Here is a 16,862-nt window from a genome sequence, read left to right as displayed (position 1 = left end):
TGGAACTCCCCTTTAAAACCTTTGTCCCCTAACCAGAAATTTGGAGGTTGGTTTTGAGACATTAGTCCACCATCTTCCCAGGTTGCTGGCCCCCTGAATAAAGCAGCCATACCCTTCCCAGCAACATTTGTCTCTTGTATATTGGCTTTCCAAGCAGCAAACAGCTGCTGTTTGGGTTCAGTACCAGCCTCGTCCGGTTTTAAGCAGGAGAGTACCAGGATTTAATTTAGAGCTTAGAAAGCTCACTGGCTGTGTAGAAACTGGATTATTCAGGAAAAAGAGTGGAAACACACCGGGAGGCTATGGCAGTTCCATAGGGAGAGAGCACAGTGACAGTGCAAGTGGAGAGAATGACAGATTCAGAGAGATTTTGGACATAGAACTCATAAGAAATACTGGTGGAGTGAATCTGGGAGGAGAGAAGAGGGAGGAATCAAGGGTGACTTGTAGGTTTTTGGCTGGAACAACTGGGTGATTATAGTAACAATGAGAGGGGAGAAACTAGGGGTAGAAGAGTTTGGGGGTGGAATTAAGAGCTCTGTGGGGTCACTTTCAGTCTGAGATAAAATACAGGCTGTGGAGCCAGACTGCCCAGGTTCTAATCCTATTCTAGAGTGCTAAATGATTTTGATGGGTTCCCTAGCCCCTTGCCTCAGATTCTTCACCTGTAGAGGGGAAATTATAATACAGTGACCTTAGGAGGTCGTTGTGAAGATGGCAGGTGTTATTATACATAAATAGATTAGTGCCAAATTCTTCTTCACTCAGCAAGTATTTAGTGAGCATTTCTATGCAGTAAATTCTGAGCATACAACAGAGACCAAATCAGACAAAAATCACTGCTCTTGTGGAGTTTATATTCCACTTGGGGGAGGGGGGACACAATGAATAAATGCATTGTTAAAATATTGAATATGTTGGATGTGGATAAGTGTTATGCAGAAAAATAAAGCAGGGAAAAGTGGTCATGAGGAGAGGAGTGGGTTGCAATTTAAAATAGGGTGGCCAGAAAAGGCCGCATTAAGACAGTGATATTCGAGGATAGACTTCAAAGGAGGGGAGAGTGCCTGCCACATGGATATCAGAAGAAGAGTGTGCCAGGCAGGGGAAACTGTTAGTCCAAAGGCCAGGAGGTCAAGGCTTTGAGAAACACCAAGAAAGTGAAGCAGCCACGGCTGTTATTCTGCGAGAAGTGAGTAGCCACTGGGGAGTGTGAGCAGATCGGTGACATGATCTGACTGACATTTAAAAGCATCCCTCTGGCTGCCAAGTTGAGAATAGACAGGGCAGGGCAAAGGCTAGTGAGAGGACTGGGGCTTCAATCCAAGTGAGGGAGGATGGTGGCTTGGACTAGGATGGTGCAGTACTGGTAGAGAGAATTAGATAATAAATGATACAAAAAATTTAATGTATAGAACACCACATGGTAACATGTACTACGGAGAAAAAGAAAGAAAAAAGGGAGACAGGAAACATAGAAGGTGTTGCAATTTTAAAATGGGATGGAAGAGAAGACCTTAAGATTGTGGCACTTAAGGAAGTCTTGAAGGAGAAAAGGGAGTGAGCCATGGGGCTATGTGGGGAAGAAGTCCTCAGGCAGAGCGCAGCCCTGCAGAGCCCCTGGAGCAGGAATGTGCCAGGCGCTGTCCGGGTAGGAAGGGGCCAGCGAGCTGGATGGACTGAGCCGGGGGAGGGGAAGGGGAGGGAGGGCGGAGTCACAGAGCACTGTAAGGACTTTGACTTTGGGGGAAGCCAGTGGAACGTTTTTTTTTCTTTTTTTTTTTTTTTTGCGGTACGCGGGCCTCTCAGTGTTGCGGCCTCTCCCATTGCGGAGCACAGGCTCAGGACGCGCAGGCTCAGCGGCCATGGCTCACGGGCTCAGCCGCTCCGCGGCATGTGGGATCTTCCGGGACCGGGGCACGAACCCATGTCCCCTGCATCGGCAGGCAGACTCTCAAACACTGCACCACCAGGGAAGCCCCAGTGGAAGGTTTTGAGCAGAAGATTGACATGATCTGGTTCACCTGCTCGTTCCAGCTGCTGTGTGAAGAACAGGGTATCAAAGGGCAAGAGTGGAAATGGGGAAATGATTAGGAAGGGGGTGCAACAGTCCAGCTGAGAGATGAAGGCAGCTCGGGCAGGATGGCAGTTGTAGAGGAGATAAGGAGTGGTCAGATTCTAGACACCTATGTCAGCAAGATTTGCTGACAGATTGAATGTGGGATGTGAGAGAAAGAAAGGAGTTAAGGGTGACTCCAAGAGTTTGGGCCCAAGAAACTGGAAAGACGGAGGTACCATTTACTGATGCAGGGGAAGATGTAGGAGGATATAGGCTGGAGGGAGGCAAGGAGTCTGACCTTGGATGTGTTATACTTCGGGTGTCTTTGAGACATCCACATTGGACATCCACATTGTAGAGATATGGAGAAGGCAGTAAATATACAAATTTGAGGTTCAAGGAAAATATACAATTTTGGGAGCCAGCAGTCCTTAAAACCTCGAGTCTCGCAGAGCTCACCTTGACAGAGTGTAGCGGGATGAGAGAGAGCCTGGGGCAGAGGCCTGAGTCACCCCAACACTGGAGTCTGAACCAAGGCGGAGGCCCCAGCTGAGGAAACTGAGAAGGATAGCCAGAGATCCAGGAGGACCAGGAGGGTGGCCTGGAAGCCTAGCCTACCATCCAGTCTCTAAACACGATGCTTTCAAAGACTATTTAATGCTGTAGGAAAATGCTCACCATAGGTCATTTGTGGGAGGGGGGCAGGGAAGCAGCATATGACACACAACGTTAAGTTACTTTCTGTACGTGGCGGGGCTTGAGGATTACTGTTATTTTCTGCTTTATAATTTTCTGTATCTTCTTAATGCTCAACCCTGAACACGTATTACTTCTGTAAAAATTCTTAGACGAGGATATTTGAAGATCAATATTAGAAAGTGGCTTCTGCTGCTCAGAGAGAACTCCAGCCTATTTCTACCTCAAACATGTGCCTACAGAAGGGACTTCAGGTTCTCCTTTCCCACAGGGGGTGCTGTGGAGGCGGCAGGCCACTGAGCCCAGGGAGCTTCCGAGGGCTTTGGTCAGCGGGTGAAGACTGGGCAGGTAAGCGCTGGAGGCTGTCCTGACGCCAAGCGGCCCCATCTCAAGAGCTGCTGAGTGGTACCGCTGCTGACGTGCCAGCCATGCTTCTCAGAACTAGGGGCGTCAGAAATGCCAAGGGCATCCCCAGGATAGGCCGTGGGGCTCCTTGGCTCGGCATAGACTGACAGATGGACAGAACGGCAGCTTCATTGTAAAACAGTTTATTAGCATCTGTGCAAATGAGATCGGTTCCTCCCCAGATGTCCCGGTCTCCCCGCCTGAGGCCCTGGGGAACCGCGCTGCAGCGGGCCCCTGTCTTGAGGCAATGCCCTTGCTCATCTGACTCCACTCGCATTGCTCCTGGCCCAGGGCTAAGCCCCACCTCAAGATGCAATAGGGATGGTCTCCTCTGAGCTACCGTTGCCTCTAGTATCTGAGGAGCCCCCGCCACCAGCGGCCACGGCCACATCCACCTGGATGACCCCATGAACCTGGGAGAGTTGTGGGCTGTCCAAGCTGGCGATGAGCTGGCGGCAGCCTGGTCTCACAGGCACGAACGTCTGGCGCAGTGTCACTCTCTTGTTGCCCTCAATGTCCCTGTGGGCAGAGATAGGATCATGGGCCTGGGGTGACGGAGGGTGGAGTGGGGAGTAAGGGCTGATGGGGCAGGCAGGAAGGAAAGAGCGGCAGGTGGAGCCCTTCAGGCATTTCTGGGCTCAGCTGGAATCTCCACACCCGGAACAAAGCCTGAACCCTAAGACCACCTCTGCAAGGCTAGATCAGTGGCCACCCACCCAGCTGCTGGAGCTGGAAATCTCAGCATCCAGGACTCCTCCCTCCCTGCTCTCACAAACATCCGGACAGAGACAGAGGCACTGCCTCCCCTCCTCTCCATGGCCAATGCTCCTGCCCCAACCAGGTCAGCCCCAATCCCCGTAGGGTTTCCAAGAACAAGGAAACTTCAAAGGGAGACTTTGGGGCTCAACACAGTATTGCCACATACTTTCAGGTTTGCCGAGGAAGAAGGTGGAAGAAAATTAATCATCCTCTGCTACGATCATATTTCAGCTTGTTATTAAAAAAAAAAAAAAAGAACAGACAATTGGCATCTTTAAATTAAACTGACACACATTCGTGTGTGTGAGTGAGAGAGAAAGAAACACACATGCTGGTGTGCACACACACACTACAGTGTCTTTATTTTCTTCCTTCCCATGGACCTCTAGTCCCAGACCACCCGTCTGGGAATCACAATTTCACCAGTCTTCTAACTGGCCTCTTTGCCTCCCATCTCATTTTCCATTCTATTCTCCAAGCACTCAGAGATGAACTGAGCCCTTCACCGGCTTGGCTTCCTCAGTGTTTATGAGATAGACGAAACTGTAGCTCTCTAACCTGACACACAGGCTCACTCTGAGTCACCCTGCCTGCCTGCACCACCTCATCATCCCCCCATTCCTCCTGCCAGCCAGTCCCACTGAGCTCCTCCCCTTCCCTGAACTCACCTCTGTCTTCAAGCTTTGCCCCCAGGCTGCCTCCAGACCCAGCTCACAACTCCTCCTCAGTGAGGGCTCCCTGGAGCACCTCCTGCCCTCAGGAAAATGAATCTCACCCTTCTCTGAGCTCCTCCAGCAATCTGCACGTGTGCTTACACACTGACTGTGACTGCATTTATATCGCACCTTCTCACGCCTGTTAGCATCTGTCCTTTCCTGCCTCTGCCTTAAACCTTTACCTCTGTCCCCTGCTCAACCTGAGCCTGCCTTGGGGACTGCCTCTGGAGCCAGACTCTGTGCAAACACCACAGTCCTCCAAGAGAATGAGTCAACACCCCAACATTGAGGATGAGCTCTCCTTGGGGCAAAACAGCCTGCTTCCAAGGGGCGTCCCCGGACCACTCTGTACTCCTTCTTCTACCGTTGTTAACTGTGTGGTTTAGAACAAGGTACCAGTCGTCCTCACTTTCTGGTGTAAAATGGAAGCGAATGTAAAATGAGGGGGTGGGATCAGATGGTCTTGAAGGTGCCTCCAAGCTCTATGAAGGTGGGAAGCAGGGGAGACAGGGAGATAGATATCTATAGCCTACCTGTTAGGTTATAGACTTAATTTCTAGACTTCCTATCATAATATACACCTCAAAATTAAGTCTAGGGACTTCCCTGTTGGCGCAGTGGTTAAGAATCTGCCTGCCAATGCAGGGGACACAGGTTCGAGCCCTGGTCCGGGAAGATCCCACATGCCGCGGAGCGACTAAGCCCATGCGCCACAACTACTGAGCCTGCGCTCTAGAGCCTGTGCGCCACAACTACTGAGCCCACGTGCCTAGAGCCTGTGCTCTGCAACAAGAGAAGCCACTGCAACGAGAAGCCTGCGCACCGCAACGAAGAGTGGCCCCCGCTCGCTGCAAATAAAGAAAGCCCGCGCACAGCAGCGAAGGCCCAATGCAGCCAAAAATAAATACATAAATAAGTAAACTTATTTTAAAAAAAGAAAGAAAGAAATTAAGTCTATAACTTAGCAGGTAGGCTATACTCTGCCTGGTTACGAATCTGCACTTTTAATTTGTGCTCACTTTTCCATCGATGCAGGTTAAAGGTTGTTTAGGTTCAGATCAGCCTTCAAAAGTCTATTTAACCCATACTATGATTGAACTGTACTATTTCAGAGCCTAGCCTTTATTTATAACATTATTTCCAAGAGAAAATGCTCTCCAGATTCCAGCTAGGGATGTCAAGATCTCTTCCTACCCTTAAGAGTAGGTCTCAAGAGTCAGGCGAGACCTTGGCTGTACCCCAGTTTGCCACTTTAAGCTGAGCACGTCAGCTGCTCATGTTGGAATGTGCCCGTAAGTGAGTGCAGGTAATAAAACCAACTCCCTGACAGGACATCAGAACTTAGACATCCAAATTAGCATTGTCCTTCAATTATGTACTGGTTCAACCCTGTTGAACATTTGAAAAAACTCCTCTCAGATTTTCCTTCACAGCCATTTAAAACCACACACACATCACACGCACCCGACTTGGGTGCGCACGCACACCCGGACAAGTCACTGCCCCTCCTGTACAGCCAAGCTTCAGTTCTGATCGAAGAGGGCATGATGACCCACCTTGTTCACTTACCTTATTAATTAAGTCTTAATTCTAAATGACTTGAGGCTGTTTCCCCAAAGTCAAATCCACCCCCTTAGAAGACCACCCTAAGGACATTCTAGAGAATATGATTCAGGCTTTGGGGGAAATTCCCGAGAAGGATTTGGAGCAGACTTCCAGCTTCCCCTGGTGACTGCTTTGGTGATGACAATAGCCATCTGAAGGAGTAAGTTCTGGAATGTTTATTAAGTGGCCACTCAGCAGGCTGGGTGGCACAATGGGGTTCCATGCCACAGGCTTGGATGCGCAGATGAGAGGGAAGTGATGCCCGTTTTGGAATCTAATATATCCGAGCCAGGAGCTCAGGGCTCTCAGCTTTCCTGGTGGCCCTGGCCTGGGCTCACAGCAGCTGAGGAGCCACAGGATGTCCAAGGAGGACCTGCCTTGAGAAACTACCATCTAACCCTCTCACCTACCGATGGGAAGACTGAGACCTTTAAGTGGGGGGAGATTCGCACAAGCCCCACAGCTGAAGAGAGGAGCTGGGTCTCCATCACTCAGTGCAGCGGTCCTTTCCTTATTCCCAGGCAGGGGCAAGAATCAAAGATCTGGTGGGACTGCTGAGGGGAGCCCCGCTCTGGGGAGTCCCTCAGAACAGGTGAACCTCCCTCAGTCCGCTGCAGGTGAGGGACACCAGCAGGTGAGCTGTCTGGGAGTTCCAAGCTCCACTCTCTAAGCTGCCAGAGACCCTTTTAGGGCGACGGAAGGAGAGCACTCGTTTGTAATCTGTCCCATCATCCAGGGGGCCAGGCTGGAGCAAAGATCTGAACAGCAACCTTTTCAGCTTTGGCCTGTTGGGGAAAGCGGCAGCCACCACCAGGCAGAGCCGCCTGCTGCGTGTGGGGAGAGGGATGGGCAGGATGGGCAGGGACCCTCTGCTTCCTCACCCAGCCCCTCCGAGCGCATGCTGTCACTGTCCTTCGGGAGCTCTTTGTCGAATGAGGAAAATTCCTGTCCCTGTCCCCAGAAGGCTGATCTTAGAAGTCAGCCTCTGGCCTGCTCTGCTTTCCCTCTGTGCTGTTCCTGCGTCAGAGATGGCAGCACAGGCCCAGGAACACGACTGTGGGCACTGGCCTGGCCCAGAGCCTCACGTGGCTCGGGATCAGGCCCCGGCAGGCTGGGTGAGGGCCCGAGGCACAGGGCTCTCCCCTTCGGAACTGCTGCTCGGCCCTCGGGCCACCACGCCAGCAGCAAGCTTGAGAGCCTGTGCTCTCAGCAAAGCGGGAGGGGCAGAGCCTGCCCCTTAGGAGCTGTGAGACCCTGTGAGATGTGGCCACCAGCTGCCCCATCTGTAAAGGGGGGGGACAGCTACCAACAGAACACGAATGCTGTGCCGAGCACCATCCTGAGGGCTTTACGGGCAGCGTCTCTTCTGATCCTCAGAGCCAGGCTTATCGTTATGCCTACTTTACAGGTGAGAAAACCGAGGCACAGAGGAGATCAGTCACTTGCCCTGGGGCACACGGCCCAGGTGATGATCTCTAATGTACCTGAAGGGGTTTTTGTGGTCTCCAAATGAACTTATATTCCTGAAAGTGCCTGCTCAACTGCTGAGTGCTGGGTGACAGTGGGGACGAGTTGCTAGGGATTCCTATGTGAGGTTTTAGCTCCCTAACGAGCCGGTGAGGCAGGGCGGGGACACCGCGGAGCACTGCCCACAGCAGGCCTTTTAAGTGCTGGGTGGGCTGAACTGAGTCAGGAGGTGCTGCTGGCGGGCCCCAAGCGACAGACCTTACCGTCCTGACCGAGAGAGGAAGCAAAGCTGGGACCCAGGCCGCCAGGAGGCAGGCAAGGGCAGCGGCAGGGGAAGGAGGAGGGGCCGGACTCACCCAGCGTTGAGGGTCTTGGGTCTCTGCAACCCGGAACCCTCGAGCCGGAAGACAACGTTGGTGAGGGTGATAGGCAGGGGGTTCTGGAAGACAATCTGGACCTCGCAATCCTGGCCAACCACGGCTGCTCGCAGTAACTGAGAGAAAAAGAGGCCCCCATCAGAGCCCCTGGCCGAACTCACGGGACCAGACGCTCCCCCAGAGAGGGAGAGCTCCTTCGAATCAAGACCGCCCTCACCCCACGTTTCTGCCCCCGAGAGAGAGCTCTCCCAAAGCCAGACAGGAAACTCCAACCCACTCTCCAGCTGCGGCCACCACAGAATCAGGGAAATGAGATCTGATTTTCCAGAGGAGGAAACCGAAGCCCAGGAGCTCAGAGCCAGTCCCTGACCTCCTCCTGCCACGGCTCCTGGCCCAGTGCCCCCTCCCCTGGCCCTCCGATTTCCCCCTGCCCCAACCAGCTGCTCTACCGTGAGGGTGAGGTCCGGGGTGCGCAGACGGAAGGTGTGCTGCTTGGCCAGCACCTGCGTGTTCTCCTTGACGTGGCCCGAGATGTTGAGCAGCATGGCCCCCTGGTCCACGAGGTGGACCCGGTACTCCTTATAGGCCACGGGCATGGCCATGCGCTCCGCTGCGGGGGAAGAGGCATGGTGTCACTGAGGCCAGCTTCCCCAGACCCGGCATCCTGGGGTCTCCATGTCCCCAGCCCCGGGGTGCCCAGCCGTGGGGCGGCGGGGGAGGAGGCAGGGCTGGGGAAGAAGCACTTACAGGCCCCCGGCGCCAGCACCACTTCCTTCTTGCTTTCCTTGAAGACAGACCCAGAGACACCGGTATAGTAGGTAACGGAGAGGTAGAGGTGCAGCTTCACAGTCCGGGGGCTGCTGCCGCAGTTGGTCAGCACCACGCAGATGGTCAGGTCCTGCCCCATCACTGCGTCCTGCGCCTCCACCTTCAGGGCCACGTCCTCAGCCGAGTCCCTGATGGCGTACACGTTGGGTTTGCTGCCGTGGGCGGCTGCGGTCTCCACTGCCTTCCGCTCTGCTTCTGAGCCTGGGGGTGGAGGGTCAATGGTGAGCCTACCGCTGCTGCTGGTGTTGGCGAGTGCTTGGTGGGAACCCTTGGCGTGGTCGGAGCTGGCCAGGTTGGGGGGCTGGTACCTTCCGGGTGCTTATAGATGTGGGAGACCTCTTCCCGCATGTTGGAGCCGACGGCCTTTGTGACGACGAGCGAGCCGATGGCTTTCTCCTCCACGTACACGACCTTGAAGCTGCCGTCACCTTGCCGCTGCCAGTAGATCTTGTCACTGTTCACCTGTTTGGGGCGTGTGTGGGGTGTGAGCCGGGAGTGAGTGAGCCAGAGGGTCTGAGGGTGGGCCTGACCCCCAGCTGCCTTCCCTGCATCCTAGGAGCTGCATGGAGGGCTAGATCCAAAGGTTGGGAGCTTCCTGGAAGAGCCAAACCGGGAGACTTTCCAAGCTGAGCCAGACAAGGCCAGAGAGTGGGGAAGAAACTGGTCTGGGAGGCTCCTTACGATGCATTCAACATTAATAACAGTAATCTCTTACGCTCGTTCGCTGACTCTACGACTTATAGAGCAGCTTCATACCCATTATTTCTTTTGATCCTGAGCACAGGAAGCATGGCAGCCACTATTATCCCCCTTTTAACAGCTGGGGAAACTAAGACTCATAGAATGAGTGACTTGCTCAAGGTCACACAGTTAGTCGGTCGGTGGTGAGGTCAGGACCAGAGAACCCAGGGCTAACACCAGTGCCCTGGTCTCCCCAGGCTGCCCACAAAGGCACCGGCCACACAGGCCTCACCTCAGCAAAAATGAAGGGTGTGTCATACTTCATGTAGACCAGGCCGTTCTTGACGGACTCCACAGAGCAGGGGCCACAGCAGAAGATGCCTAGGGGAGTAAGGGTAGCATGGGGGTGAGAGGTCCAAGGAGGCTGAGGGGGAACCCCCCACCCAGATCCTGGGCCCACCCATCCAGGCCCAGCGCCCACTGCCTGGGGTCAGCTCCCACCAGTCCAACTCAGGGAGGTTAAACAAAGGAATGCACACGTTCTATTTGGCCTCAGTCCTTGGTGGGGGATAGGGGGACAGGGACAACTGTGGGGACAGGCCTGCCTTGCTAATCAAATTGCTGGCATACTTCCTCTACTGGCTGAAGCTGCATGTCAGCTGTCTGTAACCCCCTGAGGTCAACAGCCATCCTACATCAAGACAAACCCAGAGCCCACCGTGGCTCTGCTTGCCGGCTGGGAGAGCAATGACATCACAGTCACCATTCCAGAAAGATCCAGAACAACCCTTCAGCTCTGCAGCCTATTGTGTCCTCTCTGTGGGGAGGTGAGAGGGGAGCTGGTGGGAAACAGAGTCTGTCCTCAGTGTGCTCGGGAGGGTTTTCTGGAAGAGATGGGCTGATAGGGAGGAAGCTTGGCGGGAGAGGACACAGAACAGGAAGTGAGGGCCATCCAACAGGAGAGAATCTTAGAAAACACCTCGCACGATGGTCTCCTTTTACACATTGGGAGACAGGCTCAGTGAGGCAAAGTAGATGCCAGGATCTCCCAAGACAGTTGGATACAGAGAGAAGGAAGGAGCTAATACTTAACTGAGTAGCTGCTAAGCTGCAGCCATGCTGCTAGTCTACTATGACTTATCATTAGATCCTCCCAACCGCCCTGTATGGTACATATCATCCACATATTACAAACAAGAACACCAAAACCTGAAGGTGCAAGGAACTTGCCCAAGATGACATATCTAAGAAGTGATCAAGCTAGAATCAAGCCCGGGTCTGGCTGGCCTCAGAGGCCCTGGCTGCCGCCCAGCCCACCATTTCCCAGAGTGGGGACGAGAACTCAGATCTCCCGGTGTCCTGCAGGCTGTTCCAGCGTCGCAGGCATCACTGGGGTTGCACAACTCAGGGGGCACCGTTCACGGAGATGACTGAGGGGGGAGGGGTCTGGCCAGAGACCAGAGGAGGAATGTAGGCTAGGGGAAGGCTATCTGACCCAGGGTGAGGAAGGGAGAGGTGGCAGGGGTTGGGGGGAGAGGCAACCGGTCCGGCAGGTGGGGCTGCCTGGGGTCAGAGTATTAAGGTGGGAAGGGTGTGCGGGACCTGTCTGAGAAGAGCACGGGAAGTCTAATTTTTGCAGAAATGTGCATTGTGGAAAAGAGACTAGTAGGTTATGTCATCAGTGATTACTTCTTAGGCTGGACTGTGTTACAGAAGCTCTTTTCTCCTTTGAGCCTATCTGAACCCTGATTTTTTCATACTACTCAGTGGAGCAGTGGAACAGATACGAGAGGAACTTGGTGAAAGTGAGAATATGTGTTGAAAGAGAAAGTCGGGGGCTGGGTCTGCTCTGCTGCTGACCTAATGCTCTGTGTCCTAGAGGAACTCCCAAACCCAGCTGATCTGCAACATCACCAGAACTTTCAAAAATACAGATTCCTAGAGTCTTTTCCCTGAAGGTCCAACGTATCAGGTCTGGAGTAGGATATAGAAATTTCCTTGAAACAAAACGAAACAAACCACCTGAGAGAGGATAGGGAACTGTATACTTTATGCTATACAATTCTATCCATTTTTTTCCTTCCAAGCATGTTTTACTTAAAATAATGACTTTTTAAACTTTAAAAGAATATATATAAATAAAAGCGTCCTTCAATTAATTACCTCCAGGATATGTAAATAAAAAAGCAAGTGGGAATAGTGGATTTGTCAGGGGAGGGAAACCTCTCACTGAATTCTCTCGAATCCTTGGACTTTTGAGCCATCTGAGTGTAATAATCATTACAAATAAATAAAATTTAGGCAAATAGTTACGCAGAAAGGTAAAAATAAATGAAGGGCCACATGGTGATTTGTCCTGAGGAGTCTGTTTGAAGAACTGCGGGCTTAAAGGACCCGGCTCTAAGGCCCTGTCCGGGACGCTGGAGTTTGTTACCCTGGCTGGGGAGACAGGGAGGGGCCCCAAGTGGGGTTCAGGAGCCAGGCAGGGCCCCGCCTCACCGCTGCTGGTCTCCTGGGGTGTGGCGTCCACAACCTGCCATCCATCGAAGCCTGGGGGCAGATCCGGCCTCTTCATCCAACAGTCGTTCCACACGTGGAAGTTCCTGGATGGACATGGCCGGAGGGCTCCGTGAGCTGCCCACCCCCCAGGGCCTCCCCCGCATCCCCCTGGTGCCCAGGCCTCGGGTCACCAGTCCTCAGCAGGGAAGGGCAGGCCAGTCCCAGCCTCACCAGACGGAATCATGGTTCAGGTGCTCGAGTGGCTTCATGTTCTCGTCAAAGTAGATGTCCATGGTGAGGGACGTGTCTGTGTCATGCGCGGAATTGAAGTTGGTGATGGTACGGGTGGCCAGGCCCAGGCAGCGCAGCACTGTGGGGAAACCAGGGTTGGGGGTTCAGGGCCCGGGGCCCGGGCAGGGGTGGGGGGCAGGTGAGGCACGAGGTCAGGAGTAGCAAGGGGACAGGGGCAACTGGGTCAGGGGTCGCTAGGGTCAGGAGGGCACCGAGCCAGGGAGTGTTGGGGGTTAGGGGAATCCAGGCCACCGGCCTCGCCTTGTCCCTAACTGTCCCTTCTCCCCCCTCTCCTCTAGGCCCCTCTCGGTTGTTAACACTAAGGCCAGCCTACCAGCCACCCTGCCTGTTCCAACACTGTAGCCACAGCTGGGCTGGGCTCGTGAAGGCGGAGCCTGGCTTCCCTCCCTCCTTCGTGCAGGGCCCAGGCAGCTCCTGTCCCGTCCCTCCACTACCTGTAGTGGTCACGCCGGCGAAAACCCAGCACTGGCCATACGGGACAGGGAAGCCAGTGCGTAGGTAGCTGAGTAGAATCTCCACGCTGCCCACCCACGCCGATGGATTCGTGCCGCGGGAATATTCTCCAGACCAGTTCCCAATCAGGATGCCATTGTCATCCAAGGAGTTTACCTGCCCAGGACAGGACGGGGTGGGGCAGAGTTGGGGGAGAAGCTCAGGGCCTGCCGTGTGGCCCCCGGCCCAGCCTCTGACCCTGCAACCATCCCTCACCCCTAAAGGCTTCAGGGTCCAGTAGCAGCCTGAGCCCCTCTCACCACTCCCAGAGCTCTCTGCCCACTCCACCCCCCCACCCCCCCAACCCGTCCTGGTCTGACACATGAATGTGAATGCTGGGTGTGCCAAGTTTGGGGTTTGGCCCTACATTACGCAAGAGCTGGAACCGGAGCCAGGAAGGGGAACGCTGGGGGACAGGCGAGGGAGGGAAGAGGGGTGAGACCACTTCCCACAGTACCCTTTGCAAGAGCAGTGACAGAATCAGGAAGGGTAAGAGTGTGGGGTGGAGCAGGGGAGGCAGCAGGCAGACACATGGTAGGGCTCAGAGGCGCGAGGGTGCTCACCATGGCGGAGACGACCCGGCAGACACTGATGGGGTCCCTGCGGCCTCCATATGGCATGCCCCGCCGGTCCAGGATGTACAGGCAGGCATCCAGCACCCCGTGGTCAAACTGGAGGGAGGAAGGGCAGAGGTGACCCCTAGGCCAGCACCTGCTCCCCTACCCCGCCCCACCTGCCTCTAGTGCCCCTGAGTGCACGAGGCCCCAGCCAGCCGTACCTGGCCATAGTTCCAGGTCCGCTCGCCAATCTGTGCTTCGGTCCCATAGTAAATTCTCCCGCACTCATTAAGCACGTACTCCTGCCGCCAGTCCTCACGGTCCACATACACGGTGTCCTCTGTGTTCCCAAAGCATATATGCCTGGTCCCCTCCAGCCCTCTCCCTGGGTCCCACCTGCCCCTGAGCTGATTCTGCAGGACTCATGACCGCAGAGGAAGAGCAGGAACGCCTCTAGCCTGACAGCACTCCTCCCAGGAAGGATGCAGTGAGCATGACAGAGATGATCAGAGGAGAGTGGCTGTAACCAGGGCCCTTCCCCAGGAGAGGTGAGACTGTGTGACCTTGGGCTGGTCACCTCTCTAGGTCCTGGATCTAGGTCCCCTCACCTGGACAATGGGAGGCTGGCTTCTCCTAGGGCTAGGTACCCAGGCACGTAGCCAGACCCAGGAAAGGAAGCCCTGCCCTGCCCTCCCCTCCTCTCCATGCCTTGCTTCTGACTCCAGCAGGCTCACCTGGGCACCAGGGATTGAAGAGGATGTAGATCTCATTGCAGGGGTCAAAGGGCAACTGGAACTCGCCAGCTTCTGAGCATGTGCGGACCGTGAACTGAAACTTGCCGATGATGGCATTGGGGGAGGTGTGGACCTGTAGGTTCAGATTCTTCCCGCTGGACTTGGTCACCTGGGCGTTCCAGCCTCCACTGCCCCCCTGGCCCACTGGGATGATCACGTGGGTGCCCTTGCCCACCTCAGGGTTGTTTCCTGCAGTGGGGGAAGCATCGATTAGCTGCTGCAGCCTATATGAAGGCGGGGGTGGGGGTGGGGGATGGTGCCTTGGACTTCTCGCAGCCCCACCCAGAAAGTGTATGAGCCAGTGAGTGTGTCCCTGAGTTGGACCATCGCCTGGGTCAATCTGAGAGCAGCTCTGTCCCCACCCAGTGTTTGCCCACATGTCAGGGCAGAGATCCAGTCCAACATCCCAAACCTGTTCCCTCGACACTTAACTCAGAGGCGACTAGAAGAGACCAGGTCACCGTCACGCTCTCCCTGCCTGACTGTTCCAGCACCTGGGCTGGAGGAGCAGAGCCACCCTGTCTGGGTCCAGTTGCCCCTGCTGCATGTGAAAGGGCAGTTCATATCCTGAAGTTCAACCCTGCCTGCTCCCTGGGGCTGCAGCTTCCAGAGCCCAGGGCATCCTTGCTGGAGGTGGTGGGGGTACCTGGGAAATTACAGGCTGCGGTGGGCAAGGCTAGGCCCTAATCAAAGGGTACGAGGGGTCGCCGGCCCCCTGCGGCAGCATAAGCACCGGCCTAGGCAGTCAGTAGCCACCAAGCAATGCAATGAGGGAGGCACCTGCCCTGGGCCATGGGGACAGAGAGACCGAGAGACACAGTGGGAGAGAGCGTGGAGCCACACCCTGAGGAAGGAGCGCAGACCCAGAAAGAAAGACACACGGAGGCAGAAACGCTGAAGGGGATGCTGGGCCAAGCATCTGAAGAAAGAGAATTTTGAGACACATGCTCCTGGAGGCTTGAAGAGGGTGAGCCTAGGAAAACAGACCCTCCCTGAGGCACCCCTGGGGACATACTTACATGCTTGCGCCTGCCTTCTCTGGCAGGGGCGAGGAGTGGGGTGAGTGAGGAGCCCAAAGCTGCCCCTTTGACCCCAATACCAGGGCGGGGAGCCCTGCTACGCAGCCCCCTACCCCCGCTCCACCCTGCCCAGGGCCTTCACCCCTCCCACTGCGGGCTCCACCAACCGATGAGCAGCTCCAGGGTGACACGATCGGATGAGTCATAGGGACGAGACAGGAAGAGGACCATGTGGAAAGGCTGCCCACGGCGGATAATCAGCTCATTGTACTCGAACTCGTCCGTGTGGTGCTCTTGGCGATTCTGGTCCGAGGGCGAACTCAGCAGATCCACACCAGTCACCACCAGCTTTCCCTCTGCAAGGCCAGAGCTCAGGTTCAGTGAAGCCCTGTGGGGAGTCCGGCCCTGCATCACTAGCCTCCCAGGCCCCCAGAGATGCCAGAGTGAGTCTCAGGCCCATTAAAGCATTTTGGCTCTCAGATAACGTGGACAGGTGGGCCTCACCTTGGATGGTGTCGTCTCTGGCTGTGGTCACAGTGCTGCCCCGGGAGTCGGGTCTTCGACCCAGGGTGTTGGGTCTTCCACCCGGGGTGTCGGGTCTTCGATCCCTGGGGCTGGGCCTTCGAGGCCTGGAGTTAGAGCCGTGGTCTCCGCCGGGCTCAGGCCCCCAGTCTTCATCGATTGTATTCTGGCACGAGCAGCAGCCACAGCAGCGAGCCCAGAAGGGGCGGCCCCCATGGCGAGCATGTCTGTCTGGCTCCGGCTCCGGCTCTGGAGAAGGTGTCACGAGGGGCTGCCAGGGGTTCCCGCCCCAGCGGCCCACATCTGAACGAGGACTGCCCGTCGTCGTGCCTGTGTGGACAAGGCAGGGAGGCTCTGAGCGCTCACACAGACCTCCTTTACCCCTACAGCATGCCCCAGTCAGCTCAGCCAGAAACCCTCCATCCAGAGAGCTGATTCAGTCCTAGCCAGATGACTGAGATGATCTGATCCTGACCCCGAGATTCCCTCAGACCCACCCAGAGACCTTCCCCAAAGACTCCTTTCAGACTCACTTAGAGAAACTTCCCACGTTACAGAGACGAGTCTCTCCCCTCTCACCCGCGCATGGACATCCACCGAGCCAGATGCCCCATCCAGAAAGCTGCTCACGCACCTCTCCCAGGAGATGACGCTTGTCACGCCCTCGAGGTGCAGCAGCTCAGACCATCCCGGGCCTGCTCCCTCCACCTGCCAGCTCCTTAGTCTAGAGCTCCAGAGCTGCCTGCCTCAAGGACCCATTTCTTAGGGGGAATCCCCCACCCAAGGCTCCTTGCGTTACACAGGCAAGCGACATTCACGACTTGGGCTCCTGACATACTCCCCACGGCTGGTCAAACACCCACGCGGAGCTGCCCGGAGGGGCTGGGCGGGGGCAGAGGTGCCCCGAGCCGGGCTTCCCAGGTGTAGAGTCTCGGTGTGTGGGGAGCAGCCTCACTGGGACCGACAGGCTCGGGCTGGCTCGCACCCCACCTGGCCGGGGACTCACCTGACGAAGGTGCTGGCATCTCTGGGTGGAACAGGTCGGGACTGATGGGACGGGACTGAGGCCGCCTC

The 16,862-nt window shown here is 55.6% G+C and overlaps 1 protein-coding gene across 1 annotated transcript; it reads right to left on the bottom strand.

Moving 5' to 3' along the window:
* Positions 1-3,260: 3,260 nt before the first annotated feature.
* TGM1 (transglutaminase 1) lies at positions 3,261-16,862 on the bottom strand. The gene is made up of 15 exons (XM_082833504.1): positions 16,795-16,862; positions 15,771-16,118; positions 15,434-15,622; positions 14,188-14,436; positions 13,675-13,793; positions 13,460-13,567; positions 12,839-13,013; positions 12,324-12,462; positions 12,093-12,196; positions 9,886-9,974; positions 9,221-9,374; positions 8,832-9,113; positions 8,534-8,694; positions 8,064-8,200; positions 3,261-3,679 (listed from the first exon to the last, which is right to left on the bottom strand). The coding sequence occupies exons 1-15, from the start codon at positions 16,811-16,813 to the stop codon at positions 3,466-3,468; spliced, it is 2,487 nt and encodes an 828-aa protein (XP_082689630.1). The 5' UTR covers positions 16,814-16,862; the 3' UTR covers positions 3,261-3,465.

The sequence above is a fragment of the Leucopleurus acutus genome (genome assembly GCF_964270905.1).
Source record: "Leucopleurus acutus genome assembly, chromosome: 1".
In the NCBI taxonomy this organism is placed as follows: domain Eukaryota; kingdom Metazoa; phylum Chordata; class Mammalia; order Artiodactyla; family Delphinidae; genus Leucopleurus; species Leucopleurus acutus.
This window is presented reverse-complemented; position numbering and strand designations above follow the sequence as displayed.